The following is a 24,644-nucleotide window of genomic DNA, read 5'->3' on the forward strand; positions in this document are numbered from 1 at the left end:
CCAAAGGCCCAGATGGAGAATGGGTGTGAGAGAAGTGTCAAAAAAAATTACAAGACGTTTAGTTAGAAGATCTTCAATGGCAGGCTAGACGCAGTGGCTCACGCCTGTCATCTCAGCACTTTGGGAGGCTGAGGCAGGAGGATCACCCGAGGTCAGCCTGATCAACATGGTGAAACCCCGTCTCTACTAAAAATACAAAAATAAGCCAGTTGTGGGGCCGGGCGCGGTGGCTCACACTTGTAATCCCAACACTTTGGGAGGCCGAGGCGGCCGGATCTTGAGGTCAGGAGATCGAGACCACGGTGAAACCCCGTCTCTACTAAAAATACAAAAAAAATTAATTAGCTGGGCGTGGTGGCAGGCGCCTGTGGTGCCAGCTACTCGGAGAGGCTGAGGCAGGAGAATGGCGTGAACCCGGGAGGCGGAGCTTGCAGTGAGCCGAGATTGCGCCACTGCACTCCAGCCTGGGCGACAGAGCGAGACTCCATCTCAAAAAAAAAAAAAAAAAAAAAAAGAGCCAGTTGTGGTGGTGTGCGCCTGTAATCCCAGCTACTCAGGAGACTGAGGCAGAAGAATCACTTGAACCCGGGAGGAGGTTGCAGTGAGCTGAGATCACACCAGTGCACTGCAGCCTGGGCGACAGAGCGAGACTCCGTCCAAAAAAAAAAATCTTAACTGGCTTTACTTGCGATTCTAAAATCAGGCAACACCTCATTCTATAAAATATAATTATATAAAATAGAATGAATGTTCTTACGAGCCGAGCAGAGGAGCCTGGCTTTAGACAGAAAAGGGGTGAGGGAAACACAGAGAACAGAAAGCACATGGGTGTTTTAAAATTTTTTGTTTTGTTGATTTGGAGCTACGCTGAGTCGTCAGACTGCAGTGCAGTGGCCAAATCTTGGCTCACTGCAATCTCTGCCTCCCCGGTTCCAGCCATTCTCTTGCCGCACCTCCTAAGTAGCTGGGATTACAGGCACACGCCACTGCAGCCAGGTAATTTTTGTATTTTAGTAGACAGGGTTTCACCACGTTGGCCAGGCTCGTCTCAGCCTCCTGACTTCATAATCCGCAATCCTTGGCCTCCCAAAGTGCTGGGATTACAAGTGTGAGCCACTGCACCCAGCCCCAATGGGTGGTTTCAAAGTGGTTTTCCTTGTAAAGGTTAACACAGAGAGAGAACTTCCGGGATTGGTGGGTTTTTGGTCTCACTGACTTCAGGAATGAAACCGCAGACCCTCAGGGTGAGTGTTAACTAGTTCTTAAAGACAGCGTGTCTGGAGCTTCTTCCTGCTGGTGGGTTCGTGGTCTCGCTGGCTCAGAAGTGAAGCTGCAGACCTTCGCGGTGAGTGTTACAGCTCTTAAGGTGAAGCATCTGGAGTTGTTCGTTTCTCCCGGTAGCTTCGTGGTCTTGCTGGCTTAAGGAGTGAAGCTAGAAACTTTTGCAGTGGGCGTTACAGCTCACAAAACCAGTGCGGACCCAAAGAGTGCACAGCAGTAAGATGTATTGCAAAGAGCAAAACAACACATCTTCCACACTGCCGAAGGGAAGCCTAACGGATTGCCGCTGCGGGCTCGGGCAGCCTGCTTTTATTCTCTTATCTGGCCCCACCCACATCCTGCTGATTGGTCCATTTTACAGAGAGCTGATTGGTCCATTTTGACAGGGTGCTGATTGGTGCATTTACAATCCCTGAGCTAGACACAAAAGTTCTCTACGTCCCCACTAGATTAGCTAGATACAGAGTGCCCACACAAACGTTCTCCAAGTCCCCACCAGAGTAGCTAGATGCAGAGTGTGGATTGGTGCATTCACAAACCCTGAGCTAGACACAGGGTGCTGATTGGTGTGTTTACAAACCTTGAGCTAGATACGGAGTGCCCATTGGTGTATTTACAATCCCTTAGCTAGACATAAAGTTTCTCCAAGTCCCCGCCAGATTCAGGAACCCAGTTGGCTTCACCCAGTGGATCCTGTAAGGGGGCCGCAGGTGGAGCTGCCTGCCAGTCCCGCACCGTGTGCCCACACGCCTCAGCCCTTGGGTGGTCGATGGGACTGGGTGCCCTGGAGCACGGGGCGGTGCTCATCGGGAGGCTGGGGCTGCGCAGGAGTCTACAGCGCGGGGGAGTCCCAGGCATGGCGGGCGGCATGTCCCGATCCCTGCCCCGAGGGGAGGCAGCTAAGGCCCGGTGAGAAGTAGAGCACAGCAGCTGCTGGCCCAAGTGCTAAGCTCCTCACTGCCCGGGGCGGGCAGGGCCAGCGGGGCCGGCTGGCTGCTCCAAGTGTGGGGCCCGCCGAGCCCACGCCCACCCGGAACTCCCGCTGGCCCACAAGCGCCACGCGCAGCCCCGGTTCCCGCCCGCGCCTCTCCCTCCTCACCTCCCCGCAAGCTGAGGGAGCCGGCTCCGGCCTCGGCCATCCCAGGAAGGGGCTCCCACAGTGCAGCGGTGGGCTGAAGGGCTCCTCAAGTGCCGCCAAGGTGGGAGCCCAGGCAGAGGAGGCCCCGAGAGCGAGCGAGGGCTGTGAGGACTGCCAGCATGCTGTCACCTCTCACTTCCTTATCACGCTGGCTAAAACTGGCCGGTTTGGGGATTTGGCTGTTATCTCTCTCTCTTGATTTCGTGGCAGGTCAGATAAACAACTTAGTTTCAGCTTGGTGGTGTGGAACTTGAGCAAGAGTGACTCCATTTTGGTTTGGTTTACTGGGTCTAGCGCAGGAACTCAGTCCAAACCAATGGCTAAAAGTTTTATTTAAAAGGAGCTGGGCCGGGCACGGTGGCTCACGCCTGTAATCCCGGCACTTTGGGAGGCCGAGGCAGTCAGATCACCTTAAGTCATGAGTTCAAGACCAGCCTGGCCAACATGGTGAAACCACGTCTCTACTACAAATACAAAAATCAGCTAGGCGTGGTGGTGGGCGCCTGTAGTCCTAGCTACTCTGGAGGCTGAGGCAGGAGAATTGCTTGAACCCAGGAGGTGGAGGTTGCAGTGAGCCGAGATTGTGCCACCACACCCCAGCCTAGAAGACAGAGCGAGACTGTCTCAAAAAAAAAAAAAAAAAAGTAGCTAACATCACTCCAAACAGAGCTCGAGTTCTTCGGTGGCCCTACTATCATGCATTCTGCAAGCTCTTGGGACCAGCTCTTCAGCTCTGTGCCCCTGTCCAATCTCCTGTCCCTTTGGGTGCCCTCTTCTTCTTCTTCTTCTTTTTTTTTTGAGTCTCGCTCTGTTGTTGCCCAAGCTGGAGTGCAGTGGCACAATCTTCTCCTGCCTCAGCCTCCCAAGTAGCTGGGACTACAGGTGTGCACCACCATGCCTGGCTAATTATTGTTTTGTTTTGTTTTTGAGATGGGGTCTCGCTGTGTCACCCAGGCTGGAGTGCAGTGGCGTGATCTTGGGTCACTGCAACTTCCACCTCCCGGTTCAAGCAATTCTCCTGCCTCAGCCTCCCAAGTAGCTGGGATTATAGGTGGGCACCACCGCGTCTGGCTAATTTTTGTATTTGTAGTAGAGTCAAGGTTTTGCCATGATGACCAGGTTGGTCTTGAACTCCTGACCTCAAGTGATCCACCTGCTTCGGCCTCCCAAAGTGCTGGGATTACAGGTGTGAGCCACTGTGCCTGGCCTGGGTGCTGCTTCTTTCTGCTGACCCAGGCTGGGGCTTGTATCTCACTCAGCTCAGTGGGCGTGGCAGGCTTCTTACCCTCTGAGCTTCAGTTTCCTAACCAAGTACCATTTTATTTAAACTTCCTCTAACCCTAGGAATGAAATAGGATCCCATTTTACAGATGATAAAATGGCTCAGAGAGGCTAAGTAGTTTAAGGAGCCAGGTGTGTGCCTGTAATCCTAGCGCTTTAGGAGGCCAAGGTGGGAGGATCGTGAGAGGCCAGAAGTTTAAGGCTGCAGTGACCCATGATTGCGCCACTGTACTCCAGCTTGGGTAACACAGCGAGACCCTGTTTCTTAAAATAAAAACAAAATTAAGAAGTAGTTTAAGGCTAGGTGCGGTGGCTCACGCCTGTAATCCCAGCACTTTGGGAGGCTGAGGTGGGCGGATCACGAGGTCAGGAGATGGAGACCATCCTGGCTAACACGGTGAAACCCCATCTCTACTAAAAAATACAAAACAAAAAATTAGCCAGGTGTGGTGGTAGGCACCTGTAGTCCCAGCTACTTGGGAGGCTGAGGCAAGAGAATGGCGTGAATCTGGGAGATGGAGCTTGCAGTGAGCTGAGATTGCGCCACTGCACTCCAGTCTGGGTGACAGAGCAAGACTCTGTCTCAAAAAAAAAAAAAAGGAGTTTAAGTGCTGGGCGCGGTGGCTCATGCCTGTAATCCCAGCACTTTGGGAGGCTGAGGTGGGCGGATCACAAGGTCAGGAGTTCGAGACCAGCCTGGGCAACATGGTAAAACCCCATCTCTACTAAAAATACAAAAATTAGCTGGGCATGGTGGCATGCGCCTGTAGTCCCAGCTACTGAGAAGGCTGAGGCAGGAGAATTGCTTGAACCCGGGAGACGTAGGTTGCAGGGAGCTAAGATCACTGCCACTGCACTCTAGCCTGGGTGACAGAGCGAGACTGTGTCTAAAAAAAAACCCAGTAGCTTAACGACACATAACCAGTAAATATGGACTTGAGGACCAAGCCCAGGCCCTCTGGCTTTTAATACCCACTTTTCTGCTGAACCCACACTGTGGAGCCTCGCAGCGCTTCTGCTGGAATCAGCTTTGGAACCAGACAGCCTTGGTCCCCCATCCCAGCTGCAGTGCTCCACCCTCCTGGCTCTATGACCTTGAACAACCTTTAGGGAACAGCTTGGCTAATCTTGACACGCGGGGAGACAGGCCGCACCCCCGAGCCTGGCTCTCCCCTCTGCTTCCCACTTTCCCGTTGACTTCCTTTGCCTGCTTCGCTCACCAGTGTGCAGTGAGTTTCTCCCTGGGGCTGTGCGCCGAGCCCTCTCTGACTTCCTTCCACACTCCCTCCCTCTGGAGCCATCTCCTTCTCTCCTGGCCTCACCCACCAGCCACAGTAACTTTCACCTCCTAGGGTTGGGTGTTTACTAGGAGTCAGGTGCTGCGTGATTTTACAGGCTCTCATTTAATCCTTTACAACCCTCTGAGGTAAGTCCTATTATTATCCCTCACTTTACAGATAAGTAAACCAAGGTATGGGAGTGAGGTCATGTACCCAACGTCACGCAGCCGGTCACGGGAAAGCCAGTGTACAAGGGCTGGATCTGCCTGGCCTCAAAGGCTAAATGAACACCAGGTCTCCACCACTTTGAATGCCCAAGACCCTCACATCTAAATCTGCAGACTGGCAGGGGGCGGCAGCTCATGCCTATGATCCCAGCACTTTGGGAGGCTGAGGCAGGAGTATCCTTTGAGACCAGGAGTTTGAGACCAGCCCGGGCAATATAGGGAGTCCCTGTCTCTACAAAAAAATTAAAAATAAAAAATTAGGACAGGCGCGGTGGCTCACGCCTGTAATCCCAGCACTTTGGGAGGCCGAGGCAGGCGGATCACAAGGTCAGGAGTTTGAGACCAGTTTGGCCAACATGATGAAACCCTGTCTCTACTAAAAATACAAAAATGAGCTGGGTGTGGTGGTGAACACCTGTAATCCCAGCTACTCGGGAGGCTGAGGCAGGAGAATTGCGTTAACCTAGGAGGCGGAGATTGCAGTGTGCCGAGATCATGCCACTGCACTCTGGCCTGGGCGACAGAATGAGGCTGTCTTGAATAATAATAATAATAATTAGCTGGGCATGGTGGCGCCCACCTGTGGTCCCAGCTACAAGTTTGCTCCAACCCAAGAGTTCCAGGCTACAGTGAGCTATGATCACACCACTGCACTCCAGCCTGGGCAACAGAGCAAGACTCTGTCTCTAAAATAAATCAATCTCCATGGCCAGGCTTGGTGGCTTATGACTGTAATCCTAGCACTTTGGATGACTGAGGCTGGAGGATTGCTTGAGCCTTGGAGGTCAAGGTTGCAGTGAGCCATGATCTCATGCCACTGTACTCCAGTCTAGGTGACAGAGTGACACCCTGTCTCTAAAAAACAAATAAAAATAAAATAAAATAAATAAATCTCCTGACCACGAATCCAGTTGCCTGCTGTATACCTCCCTGGCCCTTGGAGGCAACAGATAGCCCTCACACTCACTCACCTCCTCCCATCTGGCAGCCATCCTTGTCAACCCAACCCCTCAATGCCTCTATTTCCCTACCACCATTGCCTTGCCCCTGGATGGCTGTGGGGATCCCAGCTTCCTCCAGTTCATTTTCTTTTTTTTTTTTTTTTTTGAGATGGAGTCTTGCTCTGTCCCCAGGCTGGAGTGGAGTGGCATGATCTCAGCTCATTGCAACCTCTGCCTCCTGGGTTCAAGAGATTCTCCTGCCTCAGCCTCCTGAGTGGCTGGAATTACAGGCGCACGCCACCACACCTAGCTAATTTTTGTATTTTTAGTAGAGACGGGGTTTCACCATGTTGTCCAGGCCAGTCTTGATCTCCTGACCTTGTGATCCGCCTGTCTCAGCCTCCCAAAGTGCTGGGATTACAGGCATGAGCCAACGCTCCCGGCCCCTCCAGTTCACTTTCTAGAGAGGAGGATGCCACGTCCTTCCCTCTTGCACACCCGCACACCCATCAATACAAATTGTTCATCTCACATTCTCAGTGAGAATATTTTTCTTTTCTTTTTTTTTTTTTTTTGAGATGGAGTCTCACTCTGTCGCCCAGGCTGGAGTGCAGTGGCACGATCTCGGCTCACTGCAAGCTCTGGCTCCCGGGTTCACGCCACTGTCCTGCCTCAGCCTCCCAAGTAGCTGGGACTACAGGCGCCCGCCACTACGCCTGGCTAATTTTTTATATTTTTAGTAGAGACGGGGTTTCACCGTGTTAGCCAGGATGGCCTCAATCCCCTGACCTTGTGATCCACCAGCCTCGGCCTCCCAAAGTGCTAGGATTACAGGCGTGAGCCACCGTGCCCAGCCGAGAATATTTTTTTAAACTGAAATATGCAAACCGACATTAGCTAATACTTCAAAGCACAGCGTACTTACAGCGAGGCTCAAAGCTCAGCACTAATGAGCGCGGAAATGAGTCCATGTTCGGAGTCTTCCTGGTATTTTCAGGGCTGTGTGTCTTCGACTTCTTGTTCAGTTTCATCAGCAAGACCTGTGCTGTGGCCACCAGGCTCCTCTGTGCCACAGAAGTGCAGGTTCTGCCGTTTTTTTCTGATTCACTGGTACTTGCATTATCACCATTATCTTTTTTTTTTTGAGATGGAGTCTCATTCTGTTGCCCAGCCTGGAGTGCAGTGGTGTGATCTTGGCTCACTGCAACCTCTGCCTCCCAGGTTTGTGATTCTCCCACCTCAGCCTCCTGAGTAGCTGGGGTTACAGATGCCCGCCACCACACCCGGCTAATTTTTGTATTTTTAGAAGAAACAGGGTTTGACCATGTTGGCCAGGCTGGTCTCCAACTCCTGACCTCCAGTGATCCGTCTGCCTTGGCCTCCCAAAGTGCTGGGACTACAGGCACGTGCCACCACGCCTGGCTAATTGTTGCATTTTTAGTAGAGTCAGGGTTTCACCATGTTGACCAGGCTGGTATTGAACTCCTGACTTCAAGTGATCTGCCCCACCTCAGCCTCTCAAAGTGCTGGGATTACAGGCGTGAGCCACTGCGCCCAGCCACCTCTTGTTCTTTATGGCAGTATGAGAAGGGACTAATACAGGTGTCTCACCGGGTGTCCTCCACCCCTGTGGCTGGTCTCTGCCAGGCATCGTCCCTTCCCTGCTTCTTCCAGCACAGTGTTCCTCTCCCTTTGGGGAACTGCTCCCCTACATTCCTCATAGTTCTCGAGTTGCTCATCTCAGAAGTCTGTCTGCACTCTCCCCCCTAGGGAAACAAGGGATGGTCAAGTGGCCATTTCAAGGTGGACATGGCCAGATGGAACGCCTGGTACCCAGCTCCTCTGGACGGGCCTTTCCTCGCTCAGGCAGAGCAGGCACCTGTCACACCTGGCCCTCACTGGGCCTCCCTAGTCTGGCCTCACTTTCGGCCCTGCCCGCCAGCCACCTTCAGCTCTTCACTGCCTCCCACGGCAAGTGAGTTCCTGGAGTGGCGCTGAGCCCTCTTGTCCTCTGTCTGGAACAATCTGCCTGCTTACCACACACTCTGGCAATTCCTGGTTCTCTCTCAGGTCACCCCCCCAGGTGCATTTCTCACCAGTGTCCACTGAGGACCATGAGCCCCAGCTGTGGCCGGCACCACAGTTGTCTCAGACACCGGAGAACCCCACGCACTGGCCATACAGTAGGCTCAACGAAGACGAGTCAATAAAGATCCAGCCCGTGTCCAATCTACATAACCCAGCCCCTCCCCTGGGGAAGGCCTTTCTCCTCGGGTACCACCCCCCCCTCTTCAGCAGCACCCCACAGTCCTCCCGGGTGTCTGGAGGAAGCCACCAGGTCTGAGATATTGTGGTTGTCCTTCTTCTGACAGTAGGGAAAGGTCAGCCGTGGGTGGCCAGGACCCAGGGAAAAAGTCAGGCAGACTCAAGATGGTTCGTGCTTGCCATGTGTTCCCCGAGAGGGAAGGCACCGCCGGGCTCAGACGAAACTAAGCAGTTTGATTTGCACGGCTCCCCAAGTGGATTCTCCTGACACCAGCCCAGGCCAGGGCTGGAGCCTCGGGGGACAGGCAAGGTACCGGCTCCTACTTTCCATTCACACGGAAAATTTCTACACAATTAAAATACTAAAGTAGGAGGACCAGTCAAGAGGTAATAGGTGTTTATTAAAAACTTTTTCACCCAGAGGCAGTTAACATTTATAACTTAAAACCCAGCCCACTACAAAAAGGGATGGGAGCAATAAAAACTGCAACATTGACCAAAGGACCCAGACAGACGAGGCCCGGGAAGGGCAGCCCAGGGGACTGGGGTCCCTCCTCTCCCGAGGCCCAGAGCAGCTGCATTGTGGAAGCCGGGGTGCCCCCAGCCCCTGGCGGGGCCCTGTGCACCGGCCTCTCTGGTTGGGGCAGGGACCCTCAAAAGGCCATCAGTAGTAGTGTGTGCTCATCGCGCAGCCTGAATGCTCAGCCACTCACTCTGCTGAAGGACACAGAGGGACAGCTCAGGATCACCCTGGGCAGGACGGGGTGCCCCAGCTGCCCACGATGAGCCCAGACGTGGTGCTTTCCAGGTCATCGGGGCACGTGTCGGCCCTGTAGGACCCAGGGGAGTGGGGCCAGGGCTCTTCCTCCCATCCCTTCCCAGCACAGTCGGCAGCTGCACTCAAGCCCAGAGCCCCCACCTCCGCCATTGCTGAGGCTGCACCCCACGGCCGCTCGATGTGAACGCCAGTTGCAGCTCCTGCACAGGCAAAGACAGAGCAGTCATGACCTCAGGGACCTCCACTCTCAGCGCTCCCCTGAGCCCCCTGGCAGAGCCAGCCTCGGGCCCACCCCAGCTGGCCTGGGCGGTGCCTCACCCGCGGTCTCCCTCCAGTGTGCTCTGGATTTCCTTCAGGACTCCTGCAGGCCAGGTGGGAACAGAGGCCCACTGAGGCCCTTGGGGCAGCTAGCCACAGCCCTTCCACCCCCTTTCTCCATGGGGGCCAACGGATCTGTACCCCGCCTCAGGGCAATGGCCTGCCCAGCCTCCCTTGACCCTGACCCCCCTTCCCCACCCCTCCTGCCAGCCCCACCCTCTCCCACCCAACTCACTCTCATCACTGAGCAGAGCGCGCTCCATCACCAGGCCGGGCTGCTTCTCTGGAAGGTAGAGGCCGGGTCAGGGTGCCCTGCGTGGGCCCTCCTCGGCCTGGCTCTCTCCCTCCTTACTGAGGTCAGGGTGTGGAAGCCCACGGCCCAGGGCTGGAAGGGATGCCGTCTCTACTCCCAGCCCAAACACTACCTGCTCTCTCGGGACCCTTCCCTCCCGTCCAGCCCCAGGTCTGGGCTGGGTGTGGCCCAGGTGTGCATGGGCCCAGGAGGCCTGTCTTACCCTCGCCATCACTCTGAGTCCCTGAGTTCCTGTGGGGGAGAGACAGTGAGGACCAGGGCTCCTGGGCTCCCTACCCGGCTCTGAAAGCCCTGGTCCCATGAAGAACAAGTCAATGGCGCAGCCTGTCTTGAGCAGGAGAGCCTGGGAGGTAAACTGAGTCCTGCCCTGGACTGCCAGCTTGCACAGGGACAAGGGGCACGTGAAGTGGTAAGGATAGCTGGAGCCAGGGAGGGTGGGCTGAGGTCGTGGGGAGGTGCCTCCAGCCAGGCAGCAGTGGGAGCCTCAGGGTATCTCAGAGAGGGCAGGGAGGGGCGGGAGAGGCCTCCAGCCCTTTCACTCACCGGGCTCGGCTTGGGGCCTTCTTGGGGCCTGCCCCGTTACCAGGGCGGTGGTTCTTGGTTTCTGCTGAATCCACCAGACACCGGGGCTCCACCAGCCACTTGGTGGAGAGAGAGAAGCGCTCGAACTCCGAGGGTGAGATCAGGTAGAAGCCTGGGGAGTGGGGGCAATGCTAGCGGCCTGGCCTGGCGGCTGCCAAGGCTGCTTCCCCACCTGGGGGAGTAGGGGCTAGCGCTCCCTGGCAGTTCATCCAGTCAGGCCATGGTCACAACACCCCTGGCCACCCTTCCCGTCCCTGCAGTGCCCAGGGCCCCCACGCCCGCCCAGGGCCCCCACGCTCGAACACCTTGGCCGTATTTGGTGAAGACGCAGGAGGCGATGCCACTGACGTCCTCCCGGCGGATGCAGCTGTAGCGCACCTGGGGCTTGAGCAGGGGCAGCGAGACCACCTGGATGTCACCCAGGTTGGTAAGGACTGCCAGGTGGTGCTCCCCGTAGTCCTCAGCTCGACGACTGCCGAAGTGGGCCACGCTGACCCGCCGCACCCTTGAGCCCTCCAGGGCTGTCAGCTTCAGCTTCAGCTTGGCACTCACCTTGGGCAGCGTGAACACCTGGGGGCGCGGGGTGGTTGTTCACGCCCATGGCCAAACCAGTTCTCCTGCCCCGTGCTGCTGCTGCTGCTGGGCCCTCCCCTCCCCACATGCCTCCCGGTGTCCTGGCAAACCCTTGGCTCTCAGAGGCACAGACATGGCCTGGGAGGATGCCGAAGTCACTGACTTCCCTGTCTGGATTTTTTTTGTTGTTCTCCGAGATGGAGTCTTGCTCTGTCGCCCAGGCTGGAGTACAGTGGTGTGATCTCGGCTCACTGCAACCTCCGCCTCAGGCAATTCTTCTGCCTCAGCCTCCTGAGTAGAGCTGGGATTGGAGGTGCCCACTACCATGCCGGGCTTTTTTTTTTTTTTTTTTTTTTTTTGAGACGGAGTCTCGCTCTGTTGCTCAGGCTGGAGTGCAGTGGTGCAATCTCGACTCATCGCAAGCTCCGCCTCCCGGGTTCACGCCATTCTCCTGCCTCAGCCTCCCAAGTAGCTGGGACTACAGGTGCCCGCCACCACGCCCAGCTAATTTTTTTGTATTTTTTTGGAGAGACGGGGTTTCACCGTGTTAGCCAGGATGGTCTCTATCTCCTGACCTCATGATCCGCCCGCCTCGGCCTTCCAAAGTGCTGCGATTACAGGCGTGAGCCACCACGCCTGGCCCATGCCAGGCTAATTTTTTTTGTATTTTTAGTAGAGTCGGGGTTTCACCATGCTGGCCAGGCTGGTCTCGAACTCCTGCCCTTGTGATCTGGCCTCCCAAAGTGCTGGGATTACAGGCATGAGCCACCGCGCCCGGCCCCGTCTGGATTTTATCCCTTTCACAGACATAGGTGTTGCCTCAGTGCCCTCACACGAGACTCCCCCCTCACTTATTTCCTGTGCTTCTGCAGCCCCTCAGATACCAAATGCAAACAAGACTGAGTCCCAGCCATCATTTGTGCCCAAGGTCCGAGCCTCCTGGATGTCCCGGGGAGTCCCAGGGAGACCCGCCGCTGCCCGTGTGGCACCTTGAACTGCTCCTCTGATACGACAAGCAGCTGGTGGCTTCCCTGCATGTCAGGGCTCTTCGACAGATCATGGGCCACTTCGAGGGGCTCGGGAAGGGGTACGCTGTGTCCGTCGAGCACCAGGATGCCCACCACTGGCGCCCGGTGCATCAGCTGGATCTCCTTGGCTAGGGGGAGGAGGTGGGTGTTGGGGCTGTGGAGGGGTGGCAGGGCTGGAGCCACTCCCTGGCCCCAGCCCAGGCAGCCCGAGCACCCTCTGCTCTCCCTGCCCAGCACTCACCCTGCTCTGCCCGCACAGTCTCATCCATTCTCCGCTCGGCGGGGGGCACACGCAGGGAGAAGGCATAGATGGTGCCCCCATTGGTGCCAGCCCACAGCGAGGGGCAGTGCCGGGAGCCTGCCGAGAAGCCATGTGTGGGTGTCTGACCCTTAGCGTGGGAGTCGGGTGGAGCTGGGCAACCAGGGTTTACGCCCAGGTTTTCCCTCCTGGGAGAGGCTTGAAGGCTCTCTGACAACCACACAGGCCCCAACATAGAAGACCCCAATCCCAGGTCAGCTCAGCCCTTGCTGCGATACAGCAGGGGAGAACCAGCCAGGGAGAGACACGTCCTCTGGAGACCAGCAGGCTCTGCCGTCCCCGATCATCACAGCTGCTCTAGGAGGAAGCTATCACTCCCTCATTTTACAGGGGAGCAAGCTGAGGCCCTGAAAGGCTAAGTGACGGGTCTGAGGCCATGCTTCTAAAGCCTGGATATAAAGCCGAGGCAAACTGACTCGGAGGCCCAGGCAGGGGAGAGGGCTGAGCAGGCAGGAGTTGCAGTCTGCCCCTGCTCACAAGGGGAAACCCTCTTAGGTCCTACCAGCCAGGCAGGCAGCAGCCCCCAGCATGCCCCCAGGTCAGGAGGTATCTGCTGCCTGCTGCCCCCTGCCCCCCAACCCCGGGCTGGCCACTCACTGTCCCTCAGGTAGGTGTCGGCAAAGTACAGGGTGCGGACGAAGCCTGTGAAGGAGTCCTCTGCCGAGCGAGCCTCGATCTTGCGCTGCACAGGCGCCAGCTCCATGTTCTGGAGGCCCGGCCGCTCAGCCTTGGCACTCCCCTCCTGCACCTGCAAGGGGTGGGCCGGCCTGAGGGTCAGCTCTGGCCTCCCCTCCCCAGGGACAGTGCTTTGCTCAATGCTGATCCTTGCATCGGAAGGCTGGCCACAGCCATGCCAGCCACCTGCCAGGCCGGCGTCTAGGGGGACCCTTGTCCAAGAGGGAGGTGCCCTTGGGGAAGCCTGCCTGGGCCCCCAGTATGTTGTAGAGAGAAAAAGGAAATCACTAACGTTTACTGGGGATTACTTCTAGGGTAAACATTACAGTTACTGCCTTTCTGCTGAAGAAGCTGAGGCAGAGAGAAGCAGCGTGACCTGTCTGAGGTCACACAATGCAACCTGGACCCTGAGTCTTGTTTGTAGCCCAGCAAGCCTGGGGAGCGGGGGCCGTGTGGCCCCCCTGCTGGCTGCTCTGAGCCGAACCTGGGCATGTGGCTGGCTGCAGCCTCACCTCAGGCCTCACCTCTCCTGGGGGGCCAGCAGGGCGCCGCTTCCGGCTGGACACCCGGCTCCGACGCATCCGGCGAAATGACTGACGCAAGGACTTCTTGAGGGACTTGACGCGGGACAGTGGGCCCTCCAAGGCCAGCTGGTCACTGGGGTGCAGCGTGCACCTTGAGGGGATGGCAGGCTGTCAGTGCTGCTAGGTCTTGGGGGTCCTTGCGGGCCCCACTCCCAGCCCTGGGACCCAGCCGCCCTGCTCACTTAACAAAGACCTGCCGCCGCTGCTGGTGGTCAAAGAGGCCGAAGCCATGGCTGGTGCCGAAGGCCACAAGCCGCCACTCAGAGTGCAGGGCCAAGGAGGTGACCACAGCCGGGGGCTGGCACTGCACCAACACGAAGGGCTGAAAGCCAGGCTCAAAGCGCACAGGCCCTGAGCGGGCTGCCAGGCGCTCGTGCCCCTTCCAGCGGTAGCCCTCTTGGTCCTGCAGCAGGTCGGCCTCCACCTGCTCCACAGCCTGCTCCGCTGCCTCGTCATTCAGTTCCAGTACCAGCACCTGGGCGGGGTGGCAGGTGACTCAGCAAGCCCTCAGCAAAGGGATGGCAGGGCTGCAGGACACTACTAGTGGGGACAGCAAAGGAGCTGGACCCAGGCCAAGGCCCAAGGCAGGACAAAGCCCTCTGTCCAACCCCAGCTCTCCCTTTTTTTTTTTTTTTGAGACGAGTCTTGCTCTGTTGCCCAGGCTGGAGTGTGGTGGCACAATCTCGGCTCACCGCAACCTCTGCCTCCCAGGTTCAAGTGATTCTCCTGTCTCGGCCTTCCAGTAGCTGGGATTACAGGCACGAGCCACCATGCCTGGCTAATTTTTGTATTTTTAGTAGAGATGGGGTTTCACCACATTGGCCAGGCTGGTCTTGAACTCCTGACCTCAGGTGATCTGCCTGCCTTGGTCTCCCAAAGTGCTGGGATTACAGGCGTGAGCCACTGTGCCCGGCCCAGCCCTTAATTCTGATTTCTAGAGAAGAAACAACCATCCCAGGGACCTCCTGCCAAGGGGATCAAGCCACCTCCATCCACTGGAAGACCACAGGACACAGAATGTGCGTGAGGCAGGTGGTTGGCTCCTGTCCCTGCTGTCCCCAGTCATCGACCACTCCTCCCCAGCTCCCCCTCCCCGGCCCAGCCTGCTACCTGCCCTGCCGTGCCTGCCACAGCCAGGTAGCCGCTGTACTTGCAGAGGAAGATCTTCTGGATGCCCAGCCGGGGGTCATCACTGTAGGGGTCAAAGGAGCCCACCTGGAGAAGGGGAGGGGCCCTGTGAGCGGCCATGGGGGCTGGACCCAGCTGGCCTCTGCCCTTCCTGGGTCCCAGGCTCCTGGCCTCACCTTGCGGAGTGGGGGCCACTCGTCCTCGCCCTGGGCACTGAGGTTCTCGCTGGGGTCCGTGTCAGTGAGGAACACGCGCACCGTGCTGAGTTTGTAGAGCAGCCGCAAGCAGACACCCGAGGCATCCCAGAACCGCACCGTGCCGTCCTCATGCCTGTGGGCAGAGCCCGCCTGCCGGGCGTGAGAGGGATGCCGGCCGGGGCGCCCAGGGGCTGGCTTGTCCACCTCGGGGCTCTGCTCCCACCCCACATATCCTACTGGGAAGAGAAAGGGTAGCATCAAAGTCCCCTACCCTGTGAGCAGCAGGTCCCTCTGGGGTGGGGCTGGGGTCAGGCTGGTGCCACCATCAATTGGCCACTCCTAGAAGAAGAGACCAAGAAGTCCGTGGGAGAGTTTGGCTTGGGGTGCGGCTGGGGCTGGGGCCAGGGCCGGACCTACCATGGTGGAGAAGTGTGCGTTCTGCCGGCTGCCGGCGGCGATGATCCGCTCCCACAGCTTCAGGGGGATGTTGGAGACGTGGTGAGAGCAGGTGATGGCAGAACAGTGCAGGGAAGCCAGGTAGGGCAGCTGGACCGGAGGCCAGCCTGCTGTCTGCAGGTCAATCACCACCAGCTCCTCCTCAGCCAGCACCACCAGGGCATAGGGGTCATCAAAGGCTGGGGTACAGGGCAAGGATCAGGGGCTGGGGCCAGGAGGACGCGCCCAGCCCTGTGGAATCAGAAGCTCCAGGGTTGGAGCCAGGGCATCTGCAGATCCAGAAAGCCCTGTTCTCGGCTGCTTGAGCAAAGCCTTTCCACCTCCAGGAGGGCAGCAGCTGTGGGCAGCAGCCCTGGCTGTGTGTGCAAAGCTGCTGAGAGCTCCCTGGCACAGGGCTCCTGGGGGGATACACCTGGCTGGAAGGCAGGGTCCCAACCAGGATAGGCACCCCAGAGGCATGGAGCTGCGCCTGCCAACCCTCTTCCCTGGTTCCTCCTCCATGGGGCCTGCTCTCCCTGCTCAGATGCACCTGTCAAGCCTCTCCCCACAGGCAGCGGCAAGCGTGGTCTTCAGCACACCAGTTGCTAGGGGTGGCATTTTCCTTACTGCACACAATCACCTCACCTCACTCAGGTCTGGCCCCAGCTAGTGCTCAATAAACGTGCGCTGGACGATTAAACCATTTGTCTTTTTTTTTTTTTTCTTTTCTTGAGACAGGGTCTCACGCTCTGTCATCCAGGCTGGAGTACAGGGGTGTGATCTCGGCTCATTGCAACCTCCACCTCCCAGTTCAAGCGATCCTCCTGCCTCAGGCTCCCAAGTAGCTGGGATTACAGGTGTGAGCCACGATACCCAGCTAACTTTTGTATTTTCGGTAGAGACGGGGTTTCGCCACGTTGCTCAGGCTGGTGTTGAACTCCTGGGCTCAAGTGATCTGCCCACCTCGGCCTCCCAAAATGCTGGGATTACAGGCATAAGCCACCGTGCCCAGTCTTTTTTTTCTTTTTGAGATGGAGTCTTGCTCTGTCACCCAGGCTGGAGTGTAGTGGTGCGATCTCAGCTCTCTGCAACCTCCGCCTCCCTGGTTCAAGCAATTCTCCTGCCTTAGCTTCCCGAGTAGCTAGGATTACAGGCGCTCGCCACCACGCCTGGCTAATTTTTGTTTTTCTTTTTTCTTTTTTTTTTTTTTTTTTTTTGAGACGGAGTTTCACTCTTGTTGTCCAGGCTGGAGTGCAATGGCATGATCTCGGCTCACCACAACCTCTGCCTCCCGGGTTCAAGAGATTCTACTGCCTCAGCCTCTCTAGTAGCTGGGATTACAGGCACATGCCACCAATGCCTGGCTAATTTTTTATTTTTAGTAGAGACAGGGTTTCACCATGTTGGCCAGGCTGGTCTCAAACCCCTAACCTCAGGTGATCTGCCATCCTTGGCCTCCCAAAGTGCTAGGATTACAGCTGAGCCACTGCCCCTGGCTGATGCTGCCTCTTTGAGGCGCTTGTCTTCCCTGCTTCTCTGGGGTGTGCTGCCCGCTGGCTGCTCCCAGGTGTTCTTCGCCAGATCCCCACCAAACTCCATGCCTCCAAGGCTTGAGGGTGCCCGGGCTCAGCTTTCCCATGGCTTCTCTTCTGTCTCCTTACCACCTGGGCAGCCTCATCAGGGCCCCTGGTTTCACATCTCTTTTTTTTCTTTAAACCTCAAAATCATTGAGCAGCCTTCACACATCTCTGCATGGGTGACTCCAAATGGACACCTTCCTGATCTCTCCTCTAAACTCCAGACCCATAAGCCCCAGTTGTCTACTCAGCATCTCCCTTATGGGTCTGGAGATCAGGAGAGATTGTCCTCAGACTTGATTCCCACCCAGCTGAGCTTGCTGCACCCTCTTGCCACTACCTTCTCCAGGATTCCCGGTGCTCCCAGCAAACCCTCACGTCATCCTTGACTGATCTCTCCTCCCCTCACTTACCTCTCCCTGGACAAGGGGCCAAGAAATTACAGCCCAAGGGCCAAACCTGGCCTCCTGCCTATTCCTGTCAATATAGCTGTCCTGGAACACAGATACGCCCCTTGTGTTGTCTATGGCTACATGTGCTCTGCAATGGCATTAGGCTGAGGAGCTGTGGTGAAGAAAGCCACTCAGCCCTTTATGGCAACAGTCTGTGAGCCCTGACCTGGCCCCTCAGTCAATGCTAAATGTTAGAAAAGACAGTGTAACCCCAGCCACCTCCTGCCAGCCCCATGGCCTACACCGCAGCCCAAGCCGAGGTCCCCTCTCCCTCGACTCTCACTGGCCTCCCGTCTTTGCTCCACTCCATGTTCCCCACATGGCAGCCAGACAGATCCTTTTGGAGCAGAGGCTAGATCATGGCACCCCTGCCCAGGGCCCTCATCTCCCTCAAATCCCAAGTCCTTACCGTGCCTCCACGGCTCTATACGATCTGGCACTGGCCACATCTGGACCAGCACAGGGGCCATTCTGCCCTCTCTTCGCTCCTACCTCACTGAAGCAAGCCAGGATCCCCCCAGCTCAGTCTGCACCCCAGGTCCCTACAGGGCAAGCCCTCCCTCAGACTGTTCCTGTGTCTGCGCAAATATGTCCCCTTATCAGGGAGGCCTTGCCAACCCTTGTCTAAACCAGCACTGCTGTCTTCTGCCTGGCTTTTTTCTTACCTCTGACGTTATCTGGCAACCTGCTCACTCTGTCCACATGCTCAGATCTAAGTTCCATGGGAACATGGGCCTCATCTGTTTCTAGAACAGGGCCTGGCATATAGCAGTTGCTCATTAAACAGGAAAGCCTACCAGGGACACCTGGGTCACAACCCGGCACGGCAGAACCATTACGTGAGAGCCTCAGGGTGCCCACATATCATCTGAGGGAAGCACCGCTCATCAGGCACCCATCTCCTGGCCTGCGGGACTGTGGGGAGTTGGGGACACAGAGGGACAGTTGCAGGAAGGTGGCCTATCCTAGAAAGCCCCAGCAGTCTCGAATTTGTAGCTCGGCAAGTTTCTTCCCTCCTTTCCTGACCTTTCCGCTGGGAATCAGGTAACTCAGCCCGGGGAGTGTGGCCACCATAGCCCAAGAGGCCCCTGCTCTGTGCCAACATGGCCCAAATGTTGTGGAAACAGCAGAGCTGGGCCCTGCTCTCAGCATCCAGGGTGTGAGGAGGGAAGAGAGGCTGAGAAAGAAAGAAAAGCAGGTTTGGGGTTCCCCTGAACAGGGTAGAGGCCATGAGTACACAGACCAGGTGTCCTGAACAGCCCCGCCCCCTCACCTTTCGGCCTCAGGCCCTTTCAGGCCAGCGTCATTAGGAGAGGGCCCTCCCTCCTGGAAGGCCTCCTCTCCAGGTTTCAACATCAGCCCTTTCTGGTCTTGCCTGTCACACTATTTACGAGGCTGACTCAGGGCTCTGCTGGTCCTGCTGGAGCTCCAGGAGGCTGCCCAGCCACCTTCTGCCCTGCCCAGAAGGCGGGCTTTGCCATCTCTAAGCCAGGACCCTCTTGCCTCACTCAGCGGGGTGGGTGTTAAATCCAACAGTACAGATCAGCCCCCTGTGGGCTAAGTCCCATGACAGTCTGGAAAGGGCAGAGAGCCCGGGGCAGGCAGGAGGTGTGGCTGGGCTGGGTCTCTAGCTGGGGAGGGTGGTAGGGAGGCAGAGAAAGGAGCTGTAGGCCTTAGTGACACTTCACCTTGGGGTGCAGTGAGGCTAAGGGGCTCAGGACAGTGGTAGGCTTAGGAACACCTGTGCAGAGCCCTTTCCTTTTTTTTTTTTTTTTTTTAGACACAGTCTGGCTATGTCACCCAGGCTGAGTGCAGTGGCATGATCCTGGCTCCCTGCAACCTCCACCCCCCGGGCTCAAGTGATCCTCCCACCTCAGCCTCCTGAGTAGCTGGGACTACAGGTATGTGCCATGACACCTGGCTAATTTTTTTATTTTTTGTAGAGACAAGGGTCTCCCTACATTGTCCAGGCTGGACTTGAACTCCTGGCTCAAGCGATCCTCCCACCTTGGCCTCCCACAGCATTGGGGTTACAGGCAGGAGCCACTGCACCTGGCCCTGTCTTTACTGATGGCCCCGCCCCACGCCTCCCACACCTAACCCTGGGCGCCCACTCCCGAAGCTCTCCTACCAGCTGCAGGGTCTGCCTCTGTGAGGACAGTGAAGTCGATGACACGGGAGGTGAAGTCGAAGGCCGTCTGCTGGCCATCGTGGATCACTGAGATGCAGTGGCGGTCCCCGTAGCTGGCCCGTGGCATGCCGCCCTGGAAGATGGTGAAGGGCAACCTGGCAGGCACAGAGGAGCAGCAGTGAGCAGGGGGCTCCTGGCACGGCCTCAACAGCCACAGGCCGGCAATCAAAGTGACCATTCAGTCAAGGTCCCCAGGAGCAGGGGGGACAGGACCCCATCTCCTTCCAACTGCTACAGCCCAGGAGAACTTGGGGGTAAGGTGAGGGCATCTGGGCTGGGGGCTCTGAGTCTCAGCAGTCACTCCTGCCTCAAGCTGGGTGCCCCCCCCGCCAACTCTGTTTGAACATCACCCAGAGTGATTTTGTCTGAAGAAACAGGGCTGCCACTAAAGGAGTTTGAGACCTGCTGCTCAGCACCGCCTCTCCGGGAAGGTGGAAGAAAGGAGCAAGAATGAACTTGGCAGGAATTGGGCCGCTGAGAGACGTGAATAGCATCTACCCTGTCTCCCCTCCCTGGTGTCCAAGACCCCAACACGGGACCTGAGAGTGTTCACTGGCACCACCTTCCCAGGCAGTGGGCTGAGTGACCTTTCCAGCCCTCCAGCAAGGCTCTGGAGAGGAAAGAGGACCAGCACGGATACCTACCCTTGCCTAGTGGTCAGCCAGAGGATTTTGGTAATCGCTTTGCAAGGAAAGGGACCTGAAAGGAAAGGAATTGGCTTGAACGGATCCTCCAGCTCTCAGACAAGTGTCAGTCCCCACAGGCACAGATCCCTCAAGCTCATGCCCACATCCACATGGGAGACCTGTGCTTGGGACTCTTGCTCTGAGAAGTTCCCCAAGAAACTGGGTGAGGGGAACCCTGCTGTGTGGCTTTGGGCAAAGCCTTTACCCTCTCTGGCCCCAGAGTTTGCTTCAGAATTGAGCATCCTGCACCTGAATCCAGGAGGCACTGGGGGGGTGGGCCCTGCCCGGCGGGTGAAACACTGACCGTAAGGCACGAGGCTGCGGAGGGGCTCTGGTTGCTGGGTGTCGCTGGACACGGGCCACTGGCAGTAGGTGCCATCAGAGTGACAGCTGACAAGCAGGCGGCCATCCCGCTGCCACCAGATGTTCTCCAGTTGCTATGGAGGAGGAGGAGAGGGACAGAAGGCAGCACGCTGGACCAAGGTGGCGTTCCCATCGCCTGCACCCCATGCCTCTGCACAGAGCATGTATGTGCCACGTGGGGCCCTGGGAGAGCAACATGGCACCCGCCATGTCCTGGGCACTGCCTACCTGGCTGCTGAGGAAGTGGTAGAGCACACGGCTGCCCTGTAGGTCCCAGATGACAACAAGGCCTCGGCTGTAGCCGATCAGGATCTGGTTGGGGTCTCGAGGGTGCTCCTGCAGTGCCTCCACCATCTCAAACACACGCCGGTGACGGGCCTCCTCTGGCAACCTGGGCGAGGGGAGTGCCGTGAGCCTCCGATGCCATCCGCCAGGGGGAATGGCCCCCAGCATGGCACAGCCATAGGGCTCCCTATGCAGAGGTGGCTGCTCCACGTGCCAGCATAGAAATATGGCTAGGGGCTGGGCGCGGTGGATGGCCGAGTGTAGTGGCTCATGCCTGTAATCCCAGCACTTTGGGAGCCCAAGGTGGGCAGGTCACTTGAGGTCAGGAGTTCGAGACCAGCCTGGCTAACATGGCAAAACCCTGTCTCTACTAAAAATACAAAACACTAGCCGGGCGTGGTGGCGCATGCCTGTAATCCCAGCTACTCGGGAGGCGGAGGCAGGAGAATTGCTTGAACCCAGGAGGCAGAGGTCGCAGTAAGCCAAGATCGCGCCACTGCACTCCAGCCTGGGTGACAGAGCAAGACTCCATTTCCAAAAAAAAGAAAGATGGCTAGGACATGTCACCAAGGGGAGAGGGGCAGCATGTAGAACAAGACAGAGACATGGACACAACCTCCAGTGATGTAAACACAGGCAGTACAATTATAAGGCATGGCAAGGCAGTTGACTTCTGGAAAAGTCAACGTGGGAGCAAGAGGGAGCCTTGACTAGGAAGGGTGCGTAAGGCCTCCGGAGGGCATCAAAGTTCTATTTCTATGCCTGGGGGGGTGGCTGCAAGGATGCTCCACAAGAATCTGTTAAACTGTACATTCATAGTCAGCGCATTTTTGCAAAAGGGAGTGTTTAATAATAAAGAAGTTTTTTAGCCCCATAAAACAAAATTCTGTATGAGTTGGCCTGGCCCTGGAGCCTGGACCCCTGCCCCGTCTCCAGGCCTGGAATGCTGCCGTGAGGGCTGGAGGTGTTGCAGCCAACAAAAAAAAACCACAAGGCAGCAGGCACAGGACCAACAGCCAACAGCAAGGATGTGGGAAGTGGACCCAGCCTGGACTCAAGCCACACTAAACCCAAGCTCTCCACATTATCTGTATCTGGCACATCTACTGCTAGCACTGACCTCACTGACATTAGAATTTGAATCGAGAGTGAGAGTTGAGGGGACTTTAATTTTTAATTTTTTTTTGAGATGGAGTCTCGCTCTGTTGCCCAGGCTGGAGTGCAGTGGTGTGACCTCGGCTCACTGCAACCTCCGCCTCCCGAGTTCAAGCGATTCTCTTGGCTCAGCCTCCCGAGTATCTGGGATTACAGGTACCTACGACCACGCCAGGCTAATTTTTTGTATTTTTAGTAGAGACGGGGTTTCGCCAGGCTGGTCTCGAACTCCTGACCTCAGGTGATCCACCCGCCTCCGCCTCCCAAAGTGCTGGGATCACAGGCGTGAGCCACCGCGCCTGGCCTAATTTTTAATTTTTTTAGAGACGGGATCCCATTCTGTTACCCAGGCTGGAGGGTGGTGACCTGATCATGGCTCACTGCAGCCTCCAACTCCTGGACTCAGGTGATCCTCCCACCTCCCAAGTAGCTGAGACCACAGGCGTGTGCCGCCTTGCCCAACTAATTTTTATTTTTTGTGGGGAGAGACAGGGTCTTGCTATGTTGCCCAGGCTGGTCTTAAATTCCTGGCCTCAAGCACTCCTCCCACCTCAGCCTCCCAAAGTGTGAGCAACTGTGCCCATCTAGATACTCTTAATAAATGCAAATAATGTCCTTACACAGATGCAAATTGTTAGACAATTAGAGGGCTTCCAACTTTTTGCCATTAAAACAGCCCTACAATGATCACTTTTTTTGTTTGTTTGTTTTTTTTGAGACGGAGTCTCACTCTGTCGCCCAGGCTGGAGTGCAGTGGCGCAATCTCGGCTCACTGCAAGCTCCGCCTCCCGGGTTCACGCCATTCTCCTGCTTCAGCCTCTCCGAGTAGCTGGGACTACAGGCGCCCGCCACCACGCCTGGCTAATTTTTTGTATTTTTAGTAGAGACAGGGTTTCACCATGGTCTCGATCTCCTGACCTCGTGATCCGCCTGCCTCGGCTTCCCAAAGTGCTGGGATTATAAGCGTGAGCCACCGCGCCCGGCCTCTTATCCTATATCTTTAGGACAGAGACTTCTCAGAGACAGAGTTGTGAGACTAAAGGGTTGGTCGTTTTGAAAACTTAGATAAGTGTCATCAAGTGGACGAGAATTTAAACTGCCAAAAGAGGCCGGGTGCAGTGGCTCACACCTGTAATCCCAGCACTTTGGGAGGCCGAGGTGGGTGGATCACCTGAGGTCAGGAGTTCGAGAACAGCCTGGCCAACATGGTGAAACCCCGTCTCTACTAAAAATACAAAAAGAAGCCAGGCGTGATGGCGGGTGCCTGTAATCCCAGCTACTGGGAAGGCTGAGGCAGGAGAACCACGTGAACCCGGGAAGCAGAGGTTGCAGTGAGCTGAGATCTCACCACTGCACTTCGGCCTGGGACAGAGTAAGACTCTCTCTCAAAAAAAATGTTTGTTTGTTTTTTTTTTTAAATAAATAAATAAACAAAGTGGGCCAGGCACTGTGGCTCATGTCTGTAATCCCAGCACTTTGGGAGGCCGAAGCGGGTCGATCACCTGAGGTCGGGAGTTCGAGACTAGTCTGACCAACATGGAGAAACTCTGTCTCTACTAAAAATGCAAAATTAGCCAGGTGTGGTGGCGCATGCCTGTAATCCCAGCTACTCGGGAGGCTGAGGCAGGAGAATAGCTTGAACCCAGGAAGCAGAGGTTGCAGTGAGCCAAGATCGTGCCACTGCACTCCAGCCTGGGCAACAAGAGTGAAACTCCATCTCAAAAATAAAATAAAATATAATATAAAATAAATAAACTGGCAGGAGGGGCTCTCAGGGCACTTGGGCATCCCCGCCAACTAGACTCCAGCCAGCTAACTACAGGGTAAGGCTGGGCACTGGTGTGGCCACCTGCTGGGGCGCAGGTCCCATGCCGTCCTGCCCACAGGCTGTGTCCCAGTGTGGTCCTGTCATCCTGCAAAGTGTTCTGCTCTGACCTTGGGCACACTGCCCCAGCCCTACCCTGCTGAACGGGAAAGGCAGAGGTCTGCACTCAGAGGGACACAGCCCCAAGTGGGAATCCTCCCAGCCCAGTAATGCCCTGCCCTGGGCAGACGGGCCCTGCTTCATCACCACCCAGGGCTGGAGAGCTGGGCTGGCCAGCTGCAGGCGTGTGCCCCAGGCCCAGTCCAAAGCCTTGCAGGGCCAGGGGCCCAGCACCCTGGCCTCCTCCTGCCCCTTAGAACCACAGATCATTCCACTGTGACCGACCTGGCCCCAACATGTCCTGTCAGATGCTACCTCCTCTCTTTTTCTGGGCCCCGTCCCCTTCTCCACACCCAGACCTGATCCTACCCCCTCTCTATTGTTGTATCATCAACAAGGAGCAAAGCTTCTGAGATGATCTCAATAGACCCACACGCCTGTGGCAGTCAAGGCTTTTTAGCCACGGAGCCTGCGAGCAAATGGAACCTCAGCAAAGTGCCCACAGCACAGGGTGGCACCAGGAGCTGCCCCAGTGATGCAGGGAGGTCTGGGCCCGACTTTCCCGCTGTGGAGCCCCTGGGGTTTTGAAACCCGTGGCAAATGCAAAGGACACTGGACTGACAGTTGGTGACATTACACAGTCATTTGGGGCCTTTAGACGAGGGACC

General features: G+C 56.7%; 1 protein-coding gene across 8 annotated transcripts in view; it reads right to left on the reverse strand.

Annotated features, from left to right (window-relative positions):
* Nucleotides 1–8,795: 8,795 nt before the first annotated feature.
* LLGL2 (LLGL scribble cell polarity complex component 2) overlaps nucleotides 8,796–24,644 on the reverse strand; it is a 49,256-nt gene continuing 33,407 nt past the window's right edge. For 2 of the 8 annotated variants that reach the window (XM_058428819.1, XM_032178701.2), the window contains exons 7-26: nucleotides 20,841–21,003; nucleotides 20,554–20,686; nucleotides 20,208–20,262; nucleotides 19,504–19,658; nucleotides 15,326–15,543; nucleotides 15,180–15,247; nucleotides 14,888–15,041; nucleotides 14,694–14,798; nucleotides 13,766–14,058; nucleotides 13,524–13,674; nucleotides 12,922–13,072; nucleotides 12,247–12,363; nucleotides 11,967–12,133; nucleotides 10,710–10,974; nucleotides 10,366–10,516; nucleotides 10,025–10,053; nucleotides 9,745–9,792; nucleotides 9,510–9,552; nucleotides 9,333–9,391; nucleotides 8,796–9,130 (exon numbers count right to left, since the gene is read on the reverse strand). In XM_058428819.1, coding sequence (XP_058284802.1) covers nucleotides 9,123–9,130; nucleotides 9,333–9,391; nucleotides 9,510–9,552; nucleotides 9,745–9,792; nucleotides 10,025–10,053; nucleotides 10,366–10,516; nucleotides 10,710–10,974; nucleotides 11,967–12,133; nucleotides 12,247–12,363; nucleotides 12,922–13,072; nucleotides 13,524–13,674; nucleotides 13,766–14,058; nucleotides 14,694–14,798; nucleotides 14,888–15,041; nucleotides 15,180–15,247; nucleotides 15,326–15,543; nucleotides 19,504–19,658; nucleotides 20,208–20,262; nucleotides 20,554–20,686; nucleotides 20,841–21,003 — 2,533 coding nt within the window. In that variant the 3' untranslated portion in view covers nucleotides 8,796–9,122. Of the gene's footprint in view, nucleotides 9,131–9,332; nucleotides 9,392–9,509; nucleotides 9,553–9,744; nucleotides 9,895–10,024; nucleotides 10,054–10,365; nucleotides 10,517–10,709; nucleotides 10,975–11,966; nucleotides 12,134–12,246; nucleotides 12,364–12,921; nucleotides 13,073–13,523; nucleotides 13,675–13,765; nucleotides 14,059–14,693; nucleotides 14,799–14,887; nucleotides 15,042–15,179; nucleotides 15,248–15,325; nucleotides 15,544–19,503; nucleotides 19,659–20,207; nucleotides 20,263–20,553; nucleotides 20,687–20,840; nucleotides 21,004–24,644 lie in introns of those variants that run through there. The other 6 variants (XM_058428820.1, XM_032178704.2, XM_032178702.2 and 3 more) reach the window with 5 other exon arrangements.

The sequence above is a fragment of the Hylobates moloch genome, unplaced genomic scaffold (genome assembly GCF_009828535.3).
Source record: "Hylobates moloch isolate HMO894 unplaced genomic scaffold, HMol_V3 SCAFFOLD_15, whole genome shotgun sequence".
Classification (NCBI taxonomy): domain Eukaryota; kingdom Metazoa; phylum Chordata; class Mammalia; order Primates; family Hylobatidae; genus Hylobates; species Hylobates moloch.